Source organism: Budorcas taxicolor, chromosome 4 (assembly GCF_023091745.1).
Source record: "Budorcas taxicolor isolate Tak-1 chromosome 4, Takin1.1, whole genome shotgun sequence".
NCBI lineage: Eukaryota > Metazoa > Chordata > Mammalia > Artiodactyla > Bovidae > Budorcas > Budorcas taxicolor.
The window spans coordinates 31,068,799-31,085,225 of record NC_068913.1 but is presented as its reverse complement, the minus strand read 5'-3'; the positions used below and the strand labels follow the sequence as shown (position 1 = coordinate 31,085,225).

The 16,427-nt window shown below is 35.6% G+C and overlaps 1 protein-coding gene across 1 annotated transcript in view; it reads right to left on the bottom strand.

Moving 5' to 3' along the window:
- The window catches only part of ITGB8 (integrin subunit beta 8), an 89,319-nt gene that overhangs the window by 22,636 nt on the left and 50,256 nt on the right, over positions 1-16,427 (bottom strand). Inside the window, exons 4-6 of the mRNA XM_052639037.1 lie at positions 12,854-13,100; positions 11,349-11,514; positions 10,607-10,765 (exon numbers count right to left, since the gene is read on the bottom strand). Coding sequence (XP_052494997.1) covers positions 10,607-10,765; positions 11,349-11,514; positions 12,854-13,100 — 572 coding nt within the window. The remainder of the gene's footprint in view (positions 1-10,606; positions 10,766-11,348; positions 11,515-12,853; positions 13,101-16,427) is intronic.

Below are 16,427 nucleotides of genomic sequence, written 5' to 3'. Positions count from 1 at the left end.
AGCCTACAAAATATTAGCTATATTCCCTGTGTTGTATGTTACATCTTTGTATCTTATTTTATACCTAATAATCTTACCTCTTAATCCTTTTATCTTATCTTGCCCCTCCTTCATCCCTCTCCCTGTTAGTAACTACCAGTTTGTATCTGTGAGTCTGTTTCTGATTTGTTATAGTCATTCGTTTGTACTTTTTTCAGATTCAACATATATGTGAATATGTTCAGTATTTGTCTTTCTCTATCTGACTCATTTTACTCAACAAAACACCCTCTAGACCCATCCATGTTATTGCAGATGGCAATAGTTCATTCAAGAGTTGAGTAACACTCCATTGCTATATATATATATATATATATATGTATATATATATATATACACCACAAACTTCATTTATCTCTTGATGGACAGCTTGCTTTCCTATCTTGACTTTTGTATACAGTGCTCCTATGAACATTGAGGTACATAGGTCTTTTTGATTTTCATTTTCTTCAGATATATATGCCTAGGAGTGGAATTGTTGGATCATATCTTAGTTCTATTTTTAATTTTTTGAGTAATCTCAGTACTGTTTCCATAGTGGCTGTACCAGTTTAAATTCCCACCAACAATGCACTATGATTCCCTTTTCTTTACATTACTCTTCTATATTTGTTATTTGTGGTCTTTTTGATGATAGCCATTCTGACAGTTATGAGATGATATCTCACTGTGATTTTAATTTGCACTTCCCTAATGATTAGTGATGTTGAACATCTTTTCAGATGTTGGCCATCTGTATTTCTTCTTTGGAAGAATGCCTATTGAGGTCTTTTGCCCATTTTTAAAATACATGTGTTTGTTTTTCGATATTGAGTTGTATTAACTGTTAATATATTTTGGATATTCACCCCTTATTAGACATATCATTTGCAAACATCTCACATTTAATAGGATGCATTTTCATTTTGTTGATGGTTTCTTTTGCTGTGTGAAAGCTTTTCAGTTTGATTAGGTTCCATTTGTTTATATTGCTTTTGTTTCCCTTGCCTGAGGAGACAGGTCTGAAAAATAGTACTAAGATCTTTGTCAAAGACCATACTGCCTATGTTTCCTTCTAAGAGTTTTGTGGTTTCTGGTCTTACATTTAGGTCTTTAATCCATTTGAGTTTATTTTTGAATATGATGTGAAAAAAAGAATGTTCTAGTTTTATTCTTTTGAATGTAGCTGTCAGTTTTCCCAGCACCATTTGTTGAAGAGTCTATCTTTTCTGCACTGTATATTCTTGCCTCATTTGTCATAGATTAATTGACAGTATGTCCATGGGTTTATTTTTGGGCTGTCTATGTATCTGATCTATATGTCTGTTTTTGTGTCAGTACGTACTGTTTTGATTGCTATAGCTTTGTAGCATAGTGTGAAGTCAGAGAGAATGATACTTCCAGCTTTGTTTTTTTCTCTCAATATTTCTTTGGCAAGTTGGGGTCTTCTGTGATTGTATATAAATTTTAGAATAATTTGTTTTAGTTATGTGAAAAATGCCATTGGTAATGAGAATTTGCATTACATCTTTGGGTAGATGGCTTTGGGTAGTATGGCCATTTTAACAATACTAATTCTTCCAGCTCAAGAGCATGGGATATCTTTCCATTTCTTTTTATCATTTTCAATTTGCTTCATCATGTTTTATAGTTTTCGGAGCATAGGTCTTTCACCTTCTTGATTAAGTTTATTCCTAGGTATTTTTATTCCTTTTGATGCAAATTTAAATGAAGTTGTTTTCTTGCTTTCTGTCCCTGAGAAAATATATACTAATATATTATTAGTGTATAGAAAAATAACAGATTTTGTATATTAATCTTGTATCCTGAAATTTTACTGAATTAATTCATTAGTTTTAATAGTTTTTTGATGGAGACTTTATGGTTTTCTATATGTATCATGTTATCTGCATATAGTGATATAATCATTTATGTTGAACAGAGATATTGACTTTTTTTTTTTTTTTTGGTATTGTTTTTGTCTGATTTTGGTTTCAGGGTAAAAGTGGCCCCATAGAATCAGTTTGGAAGTGTTTGAAAGTGAAAAAAATGAAAGTGAAAGTTGCTCAGGAAGTCGTATTTTCTTTTGAATTCTTGGAAATAGTTTAAGAAAGACAGATATTAACTCTTCTTTGTATGTTTGGTGGCATTCTCCTGAAGCTCTTTGGTCCTGGACTTTTGTTTGGGAGGTTTTGATTATTGATTCAGTATCAATACTAGTTAGTGATCTGTTCAAATTATCTATTTCTTCCTAATTCAGTCTTGGAATATTGTATGTTTGTAGGAAATTACCTATTTCTTCTAGTTTGTCCAATTTGTTGGTATTAATAGTTCTTAATATTCTCTTATGATCATTTGTATTTCTGTGATTACAGCAGAACTTCTCTTTCATGTCTTATTTTGTATATTTGGGTACTCTTTTTTTCTTAATTATCTTGGTCAACAGCTTATTAATTTTATCTTTTAAAAAAACAGCTTTTGGTTTTGTTGATCGTTTCTATTGTAGTTTAAGAAATTAAATAAACTTCAGTTTATTTATTTCTGCTTTAATCTTTATTAAACCCTTCCTTTTGCTGCCTTGGGACTTTGTGTTTGTTTTCCTTTAGATGGTAAGTTAGGCTGTTTCTTTAAATTTTTCCTAATTTCTTGATATAGGCCTGTACTATAAACCTCCCTCTTAGAACTGCTTTTGGTATATCCCATAGATTTTAGAGTATTGTGTTTCCATTTTTATTTGTCTCAATTTATTTTCTGATTTCCTCATCAATTTCTTCTTTGACCACTGATTTCTTACTAGCATATTGTTTAGTCTCCATGTCTTTGTTCTTTTCCCACTTTTCTGTTTATAGGTGATTTCTAGGTTCATGCCATTGTGGCCAGAAAAGATGCTTGATATAATTTCTATCTTCTTAAATTTGTCGAGACAATTGGCATGTGGTCTCTGGAGAATGTTTCATGTATACGTGAGAAGATTGTGCATTCTGCTATTTTTGGATGGAATGTCCTGTAGATATCTATTAAGTGCAACTGGTGTAATGGTTCATTTAAGGCCACTGTTCCCTTATTGATTTTCCGTCTGGATGATCTCCTCAGTGATGTCATTGGGATGTTAAAGTGTCCTACTATTATTGTATTACCGTCGGTTTCTTTCTTTATTTCTGTGTGTGTGTGTATTCCTATACTGGGCATATATATGTTAATAAGTGTAATCTCCTCTTGTATGGATCCCTTTATCATTATATAATATTTAATGCCCTTATTTGTCTTATGTTACAGACTTTCTTTTAAAGTCTACTTTGTCTGATGCAGGTCTGCTGCCTCAGCTTTCCTTTGTTTCCATTTGTATAGAGTATCTTTTTTCAACCCCTTACTTCCAGTCTGTGTATCTGTAGCTCTCAAGTGAGTGTCTTATAGCAGCATATAGATGGTTTTTTTTTTTAATCCAATGAGCCACCTTATGCCCTTTGATTGGAGCATTTCGCCCACTGATATTAAAAATGATTATTGGTAGGATGGGAGCTGACTGTGGCTCAGATCATGAACTCCTTATTGCCAAATTCAGACTTAAATTGAAGAAAGTAGGGAAAACCGCTAGAGCATCTAGGTATGACCTAAATCAAATCCCTTATGATTATACAATGGAAGTGAGAAATAGATTTAAGGGCCTAGATCTGATAGAGTGCCTGATGAACTATGGAATGAGGTTCGTGACATTGTACAGGAGACAGGGATCAAGACCATCCCCATGGAAAAGAAATGCAAAAAAGCAAAATGGCTGTCTGGGGAGGCCTTACAAATAGCTGTGAAAAGAAGAGAAACGAAAAGCCAAGGAGAAAAGGAAAGATATAAGCTTCTGAATGCAGAGTTCCAAAGAATAGCAAGAAGAGAGAAGAAAGCCTTCTTCAGCGATCAATGCAAATAAATAGAGGAAAACAATAGAATGGGAAAGACTAGAGATCTCTTCAAGAAAATTAGAGATACCAAGGGAACATTTCATGCAAAGATGGGCTCCATAAAGGACAAAAATGGTATGGACCTAACAGAAGCAGAAGATATTAAGAAGAGGTGGCAAGAATACACAGAAGAACTGTACAAAAAAGATCTTTATGACCCGGATAATCACGATGGTGTGATCACTCATCTAGAGCCAGACATCCTGGAATGTGAAGTCAAGTGGGCCTTAGAAAGCATCACTATGAACAAAGCTAGTGGAGGTGATGGCATTCCAGTGGAGCTATTTCAGTCCTGAAAGATGATGCTGTGAAAGTGCTGCACTCGATATGCCAGCAAATTTGGAAAACTAAGCAGTGGCCACAGGACTGGAAAAGGTCAGTTTTTATTCCAATGCCAAAGAAAGGCAATGCCAAAGAATGCTCAAACTACTGCACAATTGCACTCATCTCACATGCTAGTAAAGTAATGCTCAAAATTCTCCAAGCCAGGCTTCAACAATATGTGAACCATGAACTTCCAGATGTTCAAGCTGGTTTTAGAAAAGGCAGAGGAACCAGAGATCAAATTGCCAACATCCACTGGATCATGGAAAAAGCAAGAGAGTTCCAGAAAAACATCTATTTCTGCTTTATTGACTATGCCAAAGCGTTTGACTGTGTGGATCACAATAAACTGTGGAAAATTCTGAGAGAGATGGGAATACCAGACCACCTGACCTGCCTCTTGAGAAAGCTGTATGCAGGTCAGGAAGCAACAGTTAGAACTGGACATGGAACAACAGACTGGTTCCAAATAGGGAAAGGAGTACATCAACGCTGTATATTGTCACCCTGCTTATTTAACTTCTATGCAGAGTACATCATGAGAAACACTGGACTGGAAGAAACACAAGCTGGAATCAAGATTGCCGGGAGAAATATCAATAACCTCAGATATGCAGATGACACCAGCCTTATGGCAGAAAGTGAAGAGGAACTAAAGAGCCTCTCAATGAAAGTGAAAGACAAGAGTGAAAAAGTTGGCTTAAAGCTCAGCATTCAGAAAACGAAGATCATGGCATCCAGTCCCATCACTTCATGGGAAATAGATGGGGAAACACTGGAAACAGTGTCAAGACTTTATTTTTTGGGCTCCAAAATCAGTGCAGATGGTGACTGCAGCCATGAAATTAAAAGACGCTTACTCCTTGGAAGAAAAGTTATGACCAACCTAGATAGCATATTCAAAAGCAGAGGCATTACTTTGCCGACTAAGGTCCGTCTAGTCAAGGCTATGGTTTTTCCAGTAGTCATGTATGGATGTGAGAGTTGGACTGTGAAGGCTGAGCGCCGAAGAATTGACGCTTTTGAACTGTGGTGTTGGAGAAGACTCTTGAGAGTCCCTTGGACTGCAAGGAGATCCAACCAGTCCATTCTGAAGGAGATCAGCCCTTGGATTCCTTTGGAAGGAATAATGCTAAAGCTGAAACTCCAGTACTTTGGCCACCTCATGGGAAGAGTTGACTCATTGGAAAAGACTCCGATGCTGGGAGGGATTGGGGGCAGGAGGAGAAGGGGACGACAGAGGGTGAGATGGCTGGATGGCATCACTGACTCGATGGACGTGAGTCTGAGTGAACTCTGGGAGTTGGTGATGGACAGGGAGGCCTGGCGAGCTGTAATTCATGGGGTCACAAAGAGTTGGACAGGACTGAGCAATTGAACTAAAGTGAGCTGAACTATGTGCTTATTGCCATTTTGTTACTTTTTTCTGGTTGTTTCTCTGTTTTGTCTTATTTCAGTCTGTTCCTTTGTAGTTTGATGATTTGCTTTAGATAGTATGCTTGTGTTCATCTCTTTTTAGTTTGGTAGTAGACTTTAGTTCATATCTTTTCATTTTAGCTTTTGTATACCTATTATAGGTTTTTGATTTGTGGTTACCATGGAGTACATGTATGCTGATGTATAACTATGTCTGCTTGTTTTAAGCTGATAGTCATTTAAGTTTAAACATATTGTAGAAGAGCTAAATTTTTTACTATCCCCTTTCCACCTTTTGTGTTTTTGATATCATGTTTTACATTTTCATGCCTATCCCTTAACTGTTTATTATAATTTTAGTTGATTCTATAATTTTGTCTTGTAACCTTTTCACTAGCTTATTTATGTAGTTGAACTACCATGTTACCATATATCTGCCTTTACCAGTGGTGTTTCCCCCTTCCTATAAATTATTTCTTAGTTACAGCCTTTTCTTTTTCATTTAACATTTAAGCTTGGATAATATTGATTAACTCTCTTTAGTTTTTGCTTGTCTGAGGAGCTGTTTATATATCTTTGAATTCTGAATGATAACTTGCTGTACAGAGTATCTATCCTAGGTTGTAGGGTTTTTTCCCTTTCAGCACTTTTAAGTGTGTCATGTCCCTCCCTTGCAAAACTTTCTGTAAAATCAGCTGATAGCCTTATGGGTGTTCCCTGTATGTCACTCTGTTTTTCTCTTGCTGAAAGTTTTCTCCTACCTTAAACTAAAAGTCACAACAATATTAAAAAAAATTGCATATAAACTTAAAACTTTCTAGGTGCTTTTTGCCTGGGTGAAATTCCCTTTACTTTGCTGATGGTGCATGTTCATAAAACCCAGAGGTGCTAACACTCTAATCTTATCTGTTTAATTTTGAAAGTTTTTTATACAGTGTTAAGCAGAGAAAAAGTATGAATCAGGAAATAGGGTGAAAGTTTTGATTATATGCTTTATATATATATATATCTATGTTAAAATTAAGTTTATTATTCTTATGACATATTAGTAATTTCTATGAGACTATATAAATTAAAGGACTTCTGGGGAGTTAAATGAGAGGAGAAGTGAAGAATCACTGACCTTAAAATGGTGAGGCACAAAAAGAAAAAAAGGTTCAGAGAAAGAAACACCAAATCTAAGCTACTAAATGCAATTAGCCGTGTGGTAGGATCTTGCCTATTTGCATCTCTCCATGAGGACTGAGAGTCACAGCAATATTTAAAAATCTCATTAATAATGGTTCATTGTGTGACCTGTTTGCCTCTTCCAAATACTTGCTCCCTGGGCCCGTTTCATTGTTATTGGAGACTCTGGCGTTACTTGTGGTTGAGGGTGGGGGTGACTGGTTGTGAAGAGGGCTCTGAATGAGGTTGGGAATCACCCTGGAGGAGCTGGGTAGGGAAACAGGATGAAATTCTAAAGCCTCAGTATCAACAACTTGTCTTCTACACCATTAATAAATGGCAACCCACTCCAGTGTTCTTGCCTGGAGAATCCCAGGGACCGGGGAGCCTCGTGGGCTGCCGTCTGGGGTCGCACAGAGTCGGACATGACTGAGGTGACTTAGCAGCAGCAGCAGCTACCATTTTAGAATTAATTTTTAAATTTTAAACTGTTATAAATTATAACTGGTAAATTATAAAACTATATTACTACTCAAGTTTTTCATTCTGGCACTTGGAGAAAAAGCAGTGGAAAATGTAATTTAGTTAATACTATAACATTATTTGCCAATGGTCATATATAAAATATAACAATGTTTAAATATAAATTATTTAAAAATTTATCTCATCATGTAATATATATAAGAAAAATTATATACTTTATTTTATTTATTCTATAAGTAAGTTTGCAACTAGAAAGTAGAGCAAAATTTACACCAAGAACTTCACCACTCTATTTCTTTTAGGTATCCCTTGAGACAGTATGGCAAAGTAGTTAAGAATACATATTTATTAAAAGATTGAACTGGATTGAACCCTGATTCTGCTACTGATTAACTTTTTAGCTGTGTGTCCTCAGTCAAGTTTCTTAATTTCTTATACCCTCAGTTTTTCTATTTATAAAAGAAAGATAATTATGACTACCTTACTGAGTTGTTATAAAGATAAATTTCATATAGTATGCACTGTACTGTGTGCAGTATACTGATACTGTATGTAGCAACAGTGATTTCAGTTAATAAAACCTCAAAACATGGTAGATGTTACTATTCTGAAATTCACATTGATCCTCATGAAATAGCTATGTGAATAAGCAGTAGAACTCTGGACGATGTAAATTAGACATATGAAATGCCTTTTATCAATTATTACCTTTTATAAATGAAAGAACCAGAGTCTTGGACCAAGAGGCCCAGATACTATTCAACATTACTGGTATTGGCTGCTGGAGATAAAACTAAGAAGCAAAATATTTTATTGCTTGTCTAAACTTTATCCTTTAAAATTCCTCTGTAATGGCTGAACAGGAGAGAACAGAAGTCGTTTTAATATGAGTGGATAAATATGCTTAGAGTTAGGCTCAGGGTAGCTTTGGATAGAGGAGGTTTCAGAGCAGTAGTACATCTTGTGTGTATAAATGCACAATCAAGGGATCAATCAAAATGCTTGAATTTCTTTTGTTTTAGGGCAGTGTCCCTGGAAATGAAGGGAATAAGACTTGTTAAGAAAGGACTCCTTAAAACACACGCCTGGGATAAATGAGGTAAAATACTCTTCTAAGGTAGTAGCAATATTGGTTTATTCAGTACCTATCAGTGACATGTGGAAGGTATCAGTGATATGTTCATTCTTTTAAATAGGTAAAAGTGTTCAATAAGACAAATACATTTCATGATAGTTTGTCCAAATTCCTGATGTATGAGTCCAAACACTGTGTAAAATTCCACCAGAATTATACTTTGTTTCTGTAAGGTTATATGGCATGGAATGTGTCTAAAAGTATGAGAACATTTCTTTGCCTTAAGGAATCCTTCCTAGATGAGCAGCAGCACCATCTAAAGTACAATGTGGAGAGCTGACTTCAGTGACTTGGCAAAACTTTAAAAGGATAATTGCAATGCAGTTTGAGAATAATGTAATTATTATTTTTCCTTAAAAAAAGCTTCTAGTTTTCTCACAATAGAATGGTTCCTCTTGTCTTCTCTCAACTCCCAGTAAATGAATTAGAACTCTATCTCAGATTAAAAGAGATTGAACAGAAGGAAAGATAAGAAATGACTAAAATGGATGAATCCAATGAAGTGAAATGTGACTGAGTAAGAGAGAATCAACAATGAGAAAGACACTAAGGGAATAACTCCAAATCCTAGATTTTAAAATTCAAATTCTAGCTACTTTAAAAAAATCTTTAAATGTTAAGGTTGCTTTCAAGAATCTAAACCAACCAAGGGTTGATCTTGTTTTATGTGGTAATGCAGTTGTTCCTTTAGACTTTCAAAAAGTCTGGTAGGGCATTTCAGATTAACTAACTAAAACTATTTAAATTTCACTTGTAGGAACCACACACATTTCAGCATAATTTATATGCTTCTGATATTACACTTCCCAAACTGTGCATGAGGTGTCTTCAAGCCCTGTGGTACACTCACCAGGGTGCTGCAAAATATCTTAAATATTTAAGGGAAGCATAGCAATACTTGACATCTGTCAGGTACCCATGAACTACCATCTGGAAGTGGTTCACAGCTTTATGATTACATTTGGCTCTGTTCTTTTACATGATGTCATATTTAGCAAAACTAAGCAGCATGAAAATCAGTATGTAGCAGAAAATGAGGGTGGCTATGTCTTGTTTGATTCCAAGGCTTGGGAAGCTCCCATTATAACATATTTACTAAGAATGACACAAATTATATATATATATATATATATACATATATATGATTCATCTGTATTATTGTTTTAACTGGCTACTAGGCTTTTAGAACATAAATAGTTATGTTATTTGGCCCTAACTACTTAATACACGGAACTGTCAGGTGGTCTGTTTGTTTTGCCCTTGTGTACCAGGGTAAAGATTACTGAGACCTAGGTGCCACAATATAAGAAAGTTTGGAAACTTTTGTTCTAACATTTGCATGCATGTATAAACAGGGATCACATCACAAATAAATGATGCTTTATGCAATTGATTTTCTACATGTAGAATAGCTAATGCTGGGAAATATGGGTCTAGGAGATTGTATTTAAATATATGATTCAGAGGTGAAACTAACCCTCAAGAAGCTCCTTTCTCCAGGGGATCTTCACAACCCAGGGATCAAACCCAGGTCTCCAGCATTGCAGGTAGATTATTTACCATCTGAGTCACCCAGGGAAGCCAAAATACCGATAAACTTCAGAAGGAAGGAGTGAAGTATAAAATATTAAAAGCCAACCTTGTTTTACTCCTTTTTTCCCCTAGTCTCTACTTAGATTTTGTTTTTCTCTGAGGATTCCTCAGGTCAAATACACTTTTGTTCATCTCGAATATGTTTTTCAATACTCACCCTGTAGAACTAGCTATAAGTAGTCAGGCAAACATATATGTATATGCTCTTTTCCTTTGAAGGTTCTTCAGTTGCATAAAAAAGTAAGCTTTTCTATCACTTTTATTTTCATAAATTATCCATTGCTTTGTAGGACATTAGAGAGTCAGCTACTAGATGTTATCCATGTATTTCAGCCTTACATTTTATTGATCAAAATTTATAGATTGCATTGTTCTGTAACTTGTCTCTCATGACTTGTCCTGACTCTGCATCATGACCCTTTAGGTAATTTCTCGGTACAGGGACAGCTGAATTTGCCAATTGAAACTTATACTAACCCAAAGAGTCACAATTACTAATAGGCTATTGTTACATTACCATGCTCGTTGATTTGATGTAGACATTGTTTTTCAGATGGCAGTTTCCGTCATTTGGCACCACTATGCCTGCCAATTTGCTATCGAGAGCAAGATGAGATGTCTGATCTGTCATCACCAGCAGCAATCTTTTAGCTTCTTTTCGCCATCCAATATGACTCTTAAGATAAACATGTAATTAGATCTTGCACAATAACATAGATTTTACTGTGGTCTGTATCTGAAGTAAACATTAAATATAAGTTAACAAACATTAAGTCAGGCTAGAATTATGTGCATAAATTCAACGCTGTTTCACAAATACCATTAACTTTTATTTGTATATCCTCTTCCACAGCCATTAAACCACACTAGTTCCTGGCAAGAGACTTTTGGTGTTCCCACAGAGGAAGCACAGGCCAGGTTTACAAAGCTCAGACTGCCTAATGTGACGTGAGTAGGACAACAAGCTATTCCTGGCTCTTCCTTGCAGAAAGTGAGTGGAAAGAGCAGCCCTTTTGGAAATGATTTTCCAAGAACATAAGGTTTTCTTTCCCTTGTATCTTTCCCTGTTTATAAACTTCTCCTAATTTAGTCCCTCTGTCCTGAACACATACCAAAATGAGTATCATTGGTGACAAGTAAGTGATAGGAGAAGCATGTATTCTTTTCTGTAATGTTCCACTCCATAAACCAAAGAGAAATCATAAATTCTTGGGGAATTTTATATCTGAGCAAACACTCAATAATATGAAACTTCTTACCTCACAGACAGCTGCCTGAAGCATAGCATCAAAACCTCCTTCAGGTGTGTCTATATTTCCAGAGATCTTCTGTCTGTGAACTGCTTTTTCAAACTCAGTGATGTTCTCTGTCAAAGACAGCACATGGATATACCCATGGGGAGGCATACAGTCTAAGTTGTAGTCACTGTATGGGTAAAGAAGAAATGCAAATTGTTTTGCTATGTGTCCTTCAAAGATCCAAAATATTACTCATGTAAAAGTGTGTGGTTGATGTGAGAAGGGAATACATTTTTTTTTGCCAATAAAACTTTATTAGAGAAAAATCTATATTTTATAAAATCAGAGAAAAGCTCAATATTGCTGAATATTTCTTTGCAGGTAGGAATATAATAGCTTGGCTTCAAAACATAAAGAAGATTAAGCATGTTCCTTTAATATAGGACACCTAAGGGCTTTTATTATGCTAATATACACTATTAGTTTTTAAGAGGAGATGAGAATTTTCAGTGATTTCCTATCACATTTGTTCATGGAACAACTGAAAAACACTTTTGGGGAAATATTTTTAGGAATTTAGTTAAAATACTGTGCTTTTGTTAGATATTTTAAAATATTCTGCTAATTTTAAAGTGATTCTTGTAGAATCATTGATGAATGGTCAAAATTCATTAAAATTGTTTTGAGAATTCCATGATGTCCTCAAAGGTAAGGATTATTTCTCAAGTGCATCTGTGCTTGGGGAGAAGGTGTATGAAGCTCCATATAGAGATGCATCAGTCTTTTTCCACTACAACAGACAGCAGTGCTGTTTTGGTAAATTAGACTATACGCTGTAAAGCGATTTGGGCAATGTATGAAAGTCGGAAAGAAGATGATAAAATTAAGTGTTTTGTTAAGGGAGAACTGGACACATTTATATTTGCTTTCCAAAAATTCAACAGGCTAAATGTGTGTGAGAAATTTGTATTTTAAAGGTCGGTTTTCCTTTCTTTCACAGTAGGGCACACACTATTTATAATCAGCCTTCCAAAATGATAAGAAAAAGAACTCTTTCTAGCAAACAAATCCTCATTTTTTGACCTACCTACCCTCCATGTGCTAGCTGAGTTTTCTTTGAAATAACATTATAAGCAAAGTAATTATAAACACAGTCACAATACAGTAATGGAAATGTAGGTGCAATACTGGCAGAATAAGTGCTTTAAAATTGATAAGCCTTGCTTCAGCAAATTTGCAACAATAAAAAAGAGAAATACAGAATATTCAAAGGGGTATTTATATATAGGGTAGCCTGATTATTGAATGTTTGTAATAAAAACTAAGTGAAAAATATAAAAAATAAAAGCCCCTTTTAATCTTAGAAGTTTCAGATAGGAATGTCCTTCCTCTATCAATATTTTTATTTCTCATTTAATTAAAACAAAAATAGATAATTTAGTAAGTCCTTGATATAAAACCAAAATGAGATTTTACAAGGTTTAAACTTGTTTAGCATTAGGAAGTCCATGTCTAGTATTAGATACCTGCATTGATTATGAATTCTTTCTGGATGGATACTAATGTATGGTGAAACTGTTTTATCAACGTATGAGCCAAATCCAAGGCGAAAGTCACGGGAGAAAAATGCCATTTTTCTAGATAAATCATTTCCAACTGAATTTAATTTTTCAATATTATTGTGCATTGATGCTGAGACATCAACCAGATAATAAAGATCCACAGGATATTTCTTCAGAGGATGAATTTTCAGCATAAAATTAGCTTCAGCTCCTAGTTCAAAGAAAGACAAACATAGTGTAGTATTCATTTTTAATATCTCAGGTTAAGCTATCAATAAATCAGTCACATTTTAGATATAGAACATTGATCACTAATTTGTGCATAATGAAGAAAATTGGGAATATTCTGGAATAATTTTAAGGCAGTCAGAAGAACATACCAATGTTTTAGTCTCCAACTTCTGCAAAGCATTTCTCATAATTCTATGGGGCAAAGATAACAGCAAACAGACCAACTCAATATAAATGTAATAGGGAATATATTTATCACCATATGCACCTGCATTTCTAGTGTCTAGTAAAGCACAGCCCAGACATCAAACAGCATTCTGTTATGAGAGACTAGAAGACTGTGTGTGTTTGCAGGTGACTTTCAGGTTTGAAGACATCCAGAAAGGCATTCTAAGAAAATTTACCCCTTATTGGATGCAGATGTAAATTAATTCTTCTGGGTTAAGGCATATTTATATATGAGATGCAGAAACTATGGTACTAAGAAGTACATTAAGCAATTCAGAATACTTACTACCTCATCATGAGTTGTTTGATAAGATTCTTCCCAACCATTAGTTGTAAGAAAAAATGAGACAGTGGTCTAAAGAATGATATGCAGCCGCCACACTGAGAACCTAAGCTATGTAGGGAACCGCATTTGTACAATGCATAATAAGTGCTTAAGAAACATATATGTTGAAGAGGGATCACAGAGGCAAAGGAACTGGATGAGAAGAGAAACTCACCATAAAAGGAGAATTGTTGGAGCCTCCAAAGGACAACTGTCTTTGCAATACAGTTTTATTTAGCTCTCTGTCCATTATCATGTAATACAAAGATCTGGTACCTTTCAGAATGAGTACTTCTGTATTTAACTTTTTAAAGTACGTGGTAAAAAGTTATCAATTTAAATACAGACAATTTAAATTTTACTTTTTTAAACAATAAAGCAAATTCTTTGTAAGTCATTAATTATTTGTATATGGGGAGTATTTTGAATGGAAAAAAAATGAATAAATACCAACTTGAGTACATAATTAGTAGCCTGATCTACTTATGAAAAGGAATCCTATAATTTATCAAGTCATTTTCAGTCTTAATATGCTTAAACATATAGCATATTTTAAGCATAATAATAGCATAATATAGCATAAGAATAGCAACATTATAAACTTATTTAATAGTTCAGATGTTTTTCAGCCAGATTATGGAATGTATTCAAAATAGTAAGCTTTTTGGTTTTATTAATACTAATTATGGGAGAAAGTGGCTATTTACTTATTCCTAAATTTGCCTTTACATGCAGGAAAATTCTTTATTATAACATCTCTGTTTCATCTGCCTGAGTTTGGGAGGAGAAATTGGGTTTGCATAGCCCAGCCCAGTCAACTTTCTCACTCCCTTTTTTTAGGAGCTGGGCTGCCTACAGAGAGCATATATTCAGTTCTGCTTTCTAAGTATATGGTGAAAAAGCCTACCCTTGGAAGTGACCTGAAGTTTGGGTAGAGAAGTTTAATTCAGGAGAATGATAGAATCAGGTAGACACAGCTGAATTGATGAAAAATAGAAATGGAGTATGTTGGAAAGTGTAGTTCATGTGGAGGAGCTTGTGTTTTAATATGTGGGTCAGCATTTAATTTTTTTTTTAATTTGTGTAGTTGTTTTTTAACTGTTGACTTAGGCAAATGGCTGGAGGCATTAGGCACTGGCCGCATGGTATTTTCACCTTGATGCATCATTGTAGTTTATGTTGGCTCTGCCTAAAGATGAATGGTTGCCTATTTTGACAGAGTCACTGAAAAATACATCAGATATTCAGTGTATTGTGTGAGTTGTTATGCTGTTGGTTGGTTATCTCAGCCACAGGCAGAGTCTGTACAGAATCAACAAAAGCACAGTCCTTGGAGGCCTGAGCTATTGGGAGAGCTCCAGCCATTCAGGGGCCTTGGCTTCCCTGGTGGCTCAGACGGTAAAAGCACCTGTTTGCAATTCAGGAGACCCAGGTTTGATCCCTGGGTCAGGATCCCCTGGAGAAGGAAATGGCAACCCACTCCAGTACTCTTGGAGCCTGGAAAATTCCATGGATGGAAGAACCTCATAGACTACAGTCTACGGGGTCCAAAAGAGTCGGACACGACTGAGCGACTTCACTTTCACTTTTCAGCACATATCAACTGCTCACAGCTGAGCAAGCAAATCCTAGGCTCACTAGCCTCAGCAAAGAAGACGGCTTTTAGGAACCCTTGCCAAGCGACCAGGGTTAGAGGGTACAGTCTGCTGTGGCTTGATTTTGGATTACATAGATGCTGACATTAGCGCATGTACCTGGGTCAGTAGAAGACCGCAGCATGGACTGACACCTCAGTAAGACAAATTTTCACCATAGGAGAACGGAAAATCTTTCTGTACACAGGCCTTTTACTCATTGCTGGAGAGAACAATAATCACTACTTTAAAACTGCAAGGCACTTGAGTTTCCTAAAAGGTTTTAGCTTTAAGCAGTGAGCTTAAGGTAGGCAGCCCTAAATAGGCTGACCCCAGACCACTCTGCTTGCTAAGGAAGAAGCTGAAGGGGCCAAGTTTAGATTACCACATTTTGCTGATGAGCAAATGACACTCCATGACACTCCCTTGTTATGCTCTCCAGTTGGCTTTGGATTGGATAATTGGATATGAAACAGAAACCTTCTCTTCATATAGGCAGTAGATATAAATACCTTTTCATGGGAATATGGATACTATGTCCCTTGATAAAATCCTCATTCAGTTCATAGTGGGGTTCCACCAACACTGGGCTCAAAGGGAAAATGACATTAAAAAGGTTTTGAATATACTGAATGAGAAAGAATCAAATCTAAAAGTAAAACAATATCTGTGGCTATCACCATTGTAATATAAAGTCCAGCAGAAAAGTCTTAAATGTTACTCTGAGAGAGGAGTTACGTGGGGGTTGATTATTTTAGTGATTAAGAGCTACTAACTGAAGTGATCTATCGAAAATATTTACCACAATATTTGGTATCTAGTAAATTCCCAGATGGCATTAGTGTTAAAGAACCCGCCTGCCAATGCAGGAGACATAAGAGATGCCAGTTTGATTCATGGGTCTGGAAGATCTGCTGTAGGGCTTGGCAACCCACTCCAGTATTCTTGCCTGGAGAATCCCAGGGACAGAGGAGCCTCGAGGGTTACAGTCCACAGGGTCGCAAAAAGTCAGACATGACTGAAGTGACTTACCAGGCACACACAAATATATAGACATTAGTAATTATTACCATTATTGTTACTACTAGATTCTAAGCAACATCAGGATAAGAATTGTTTA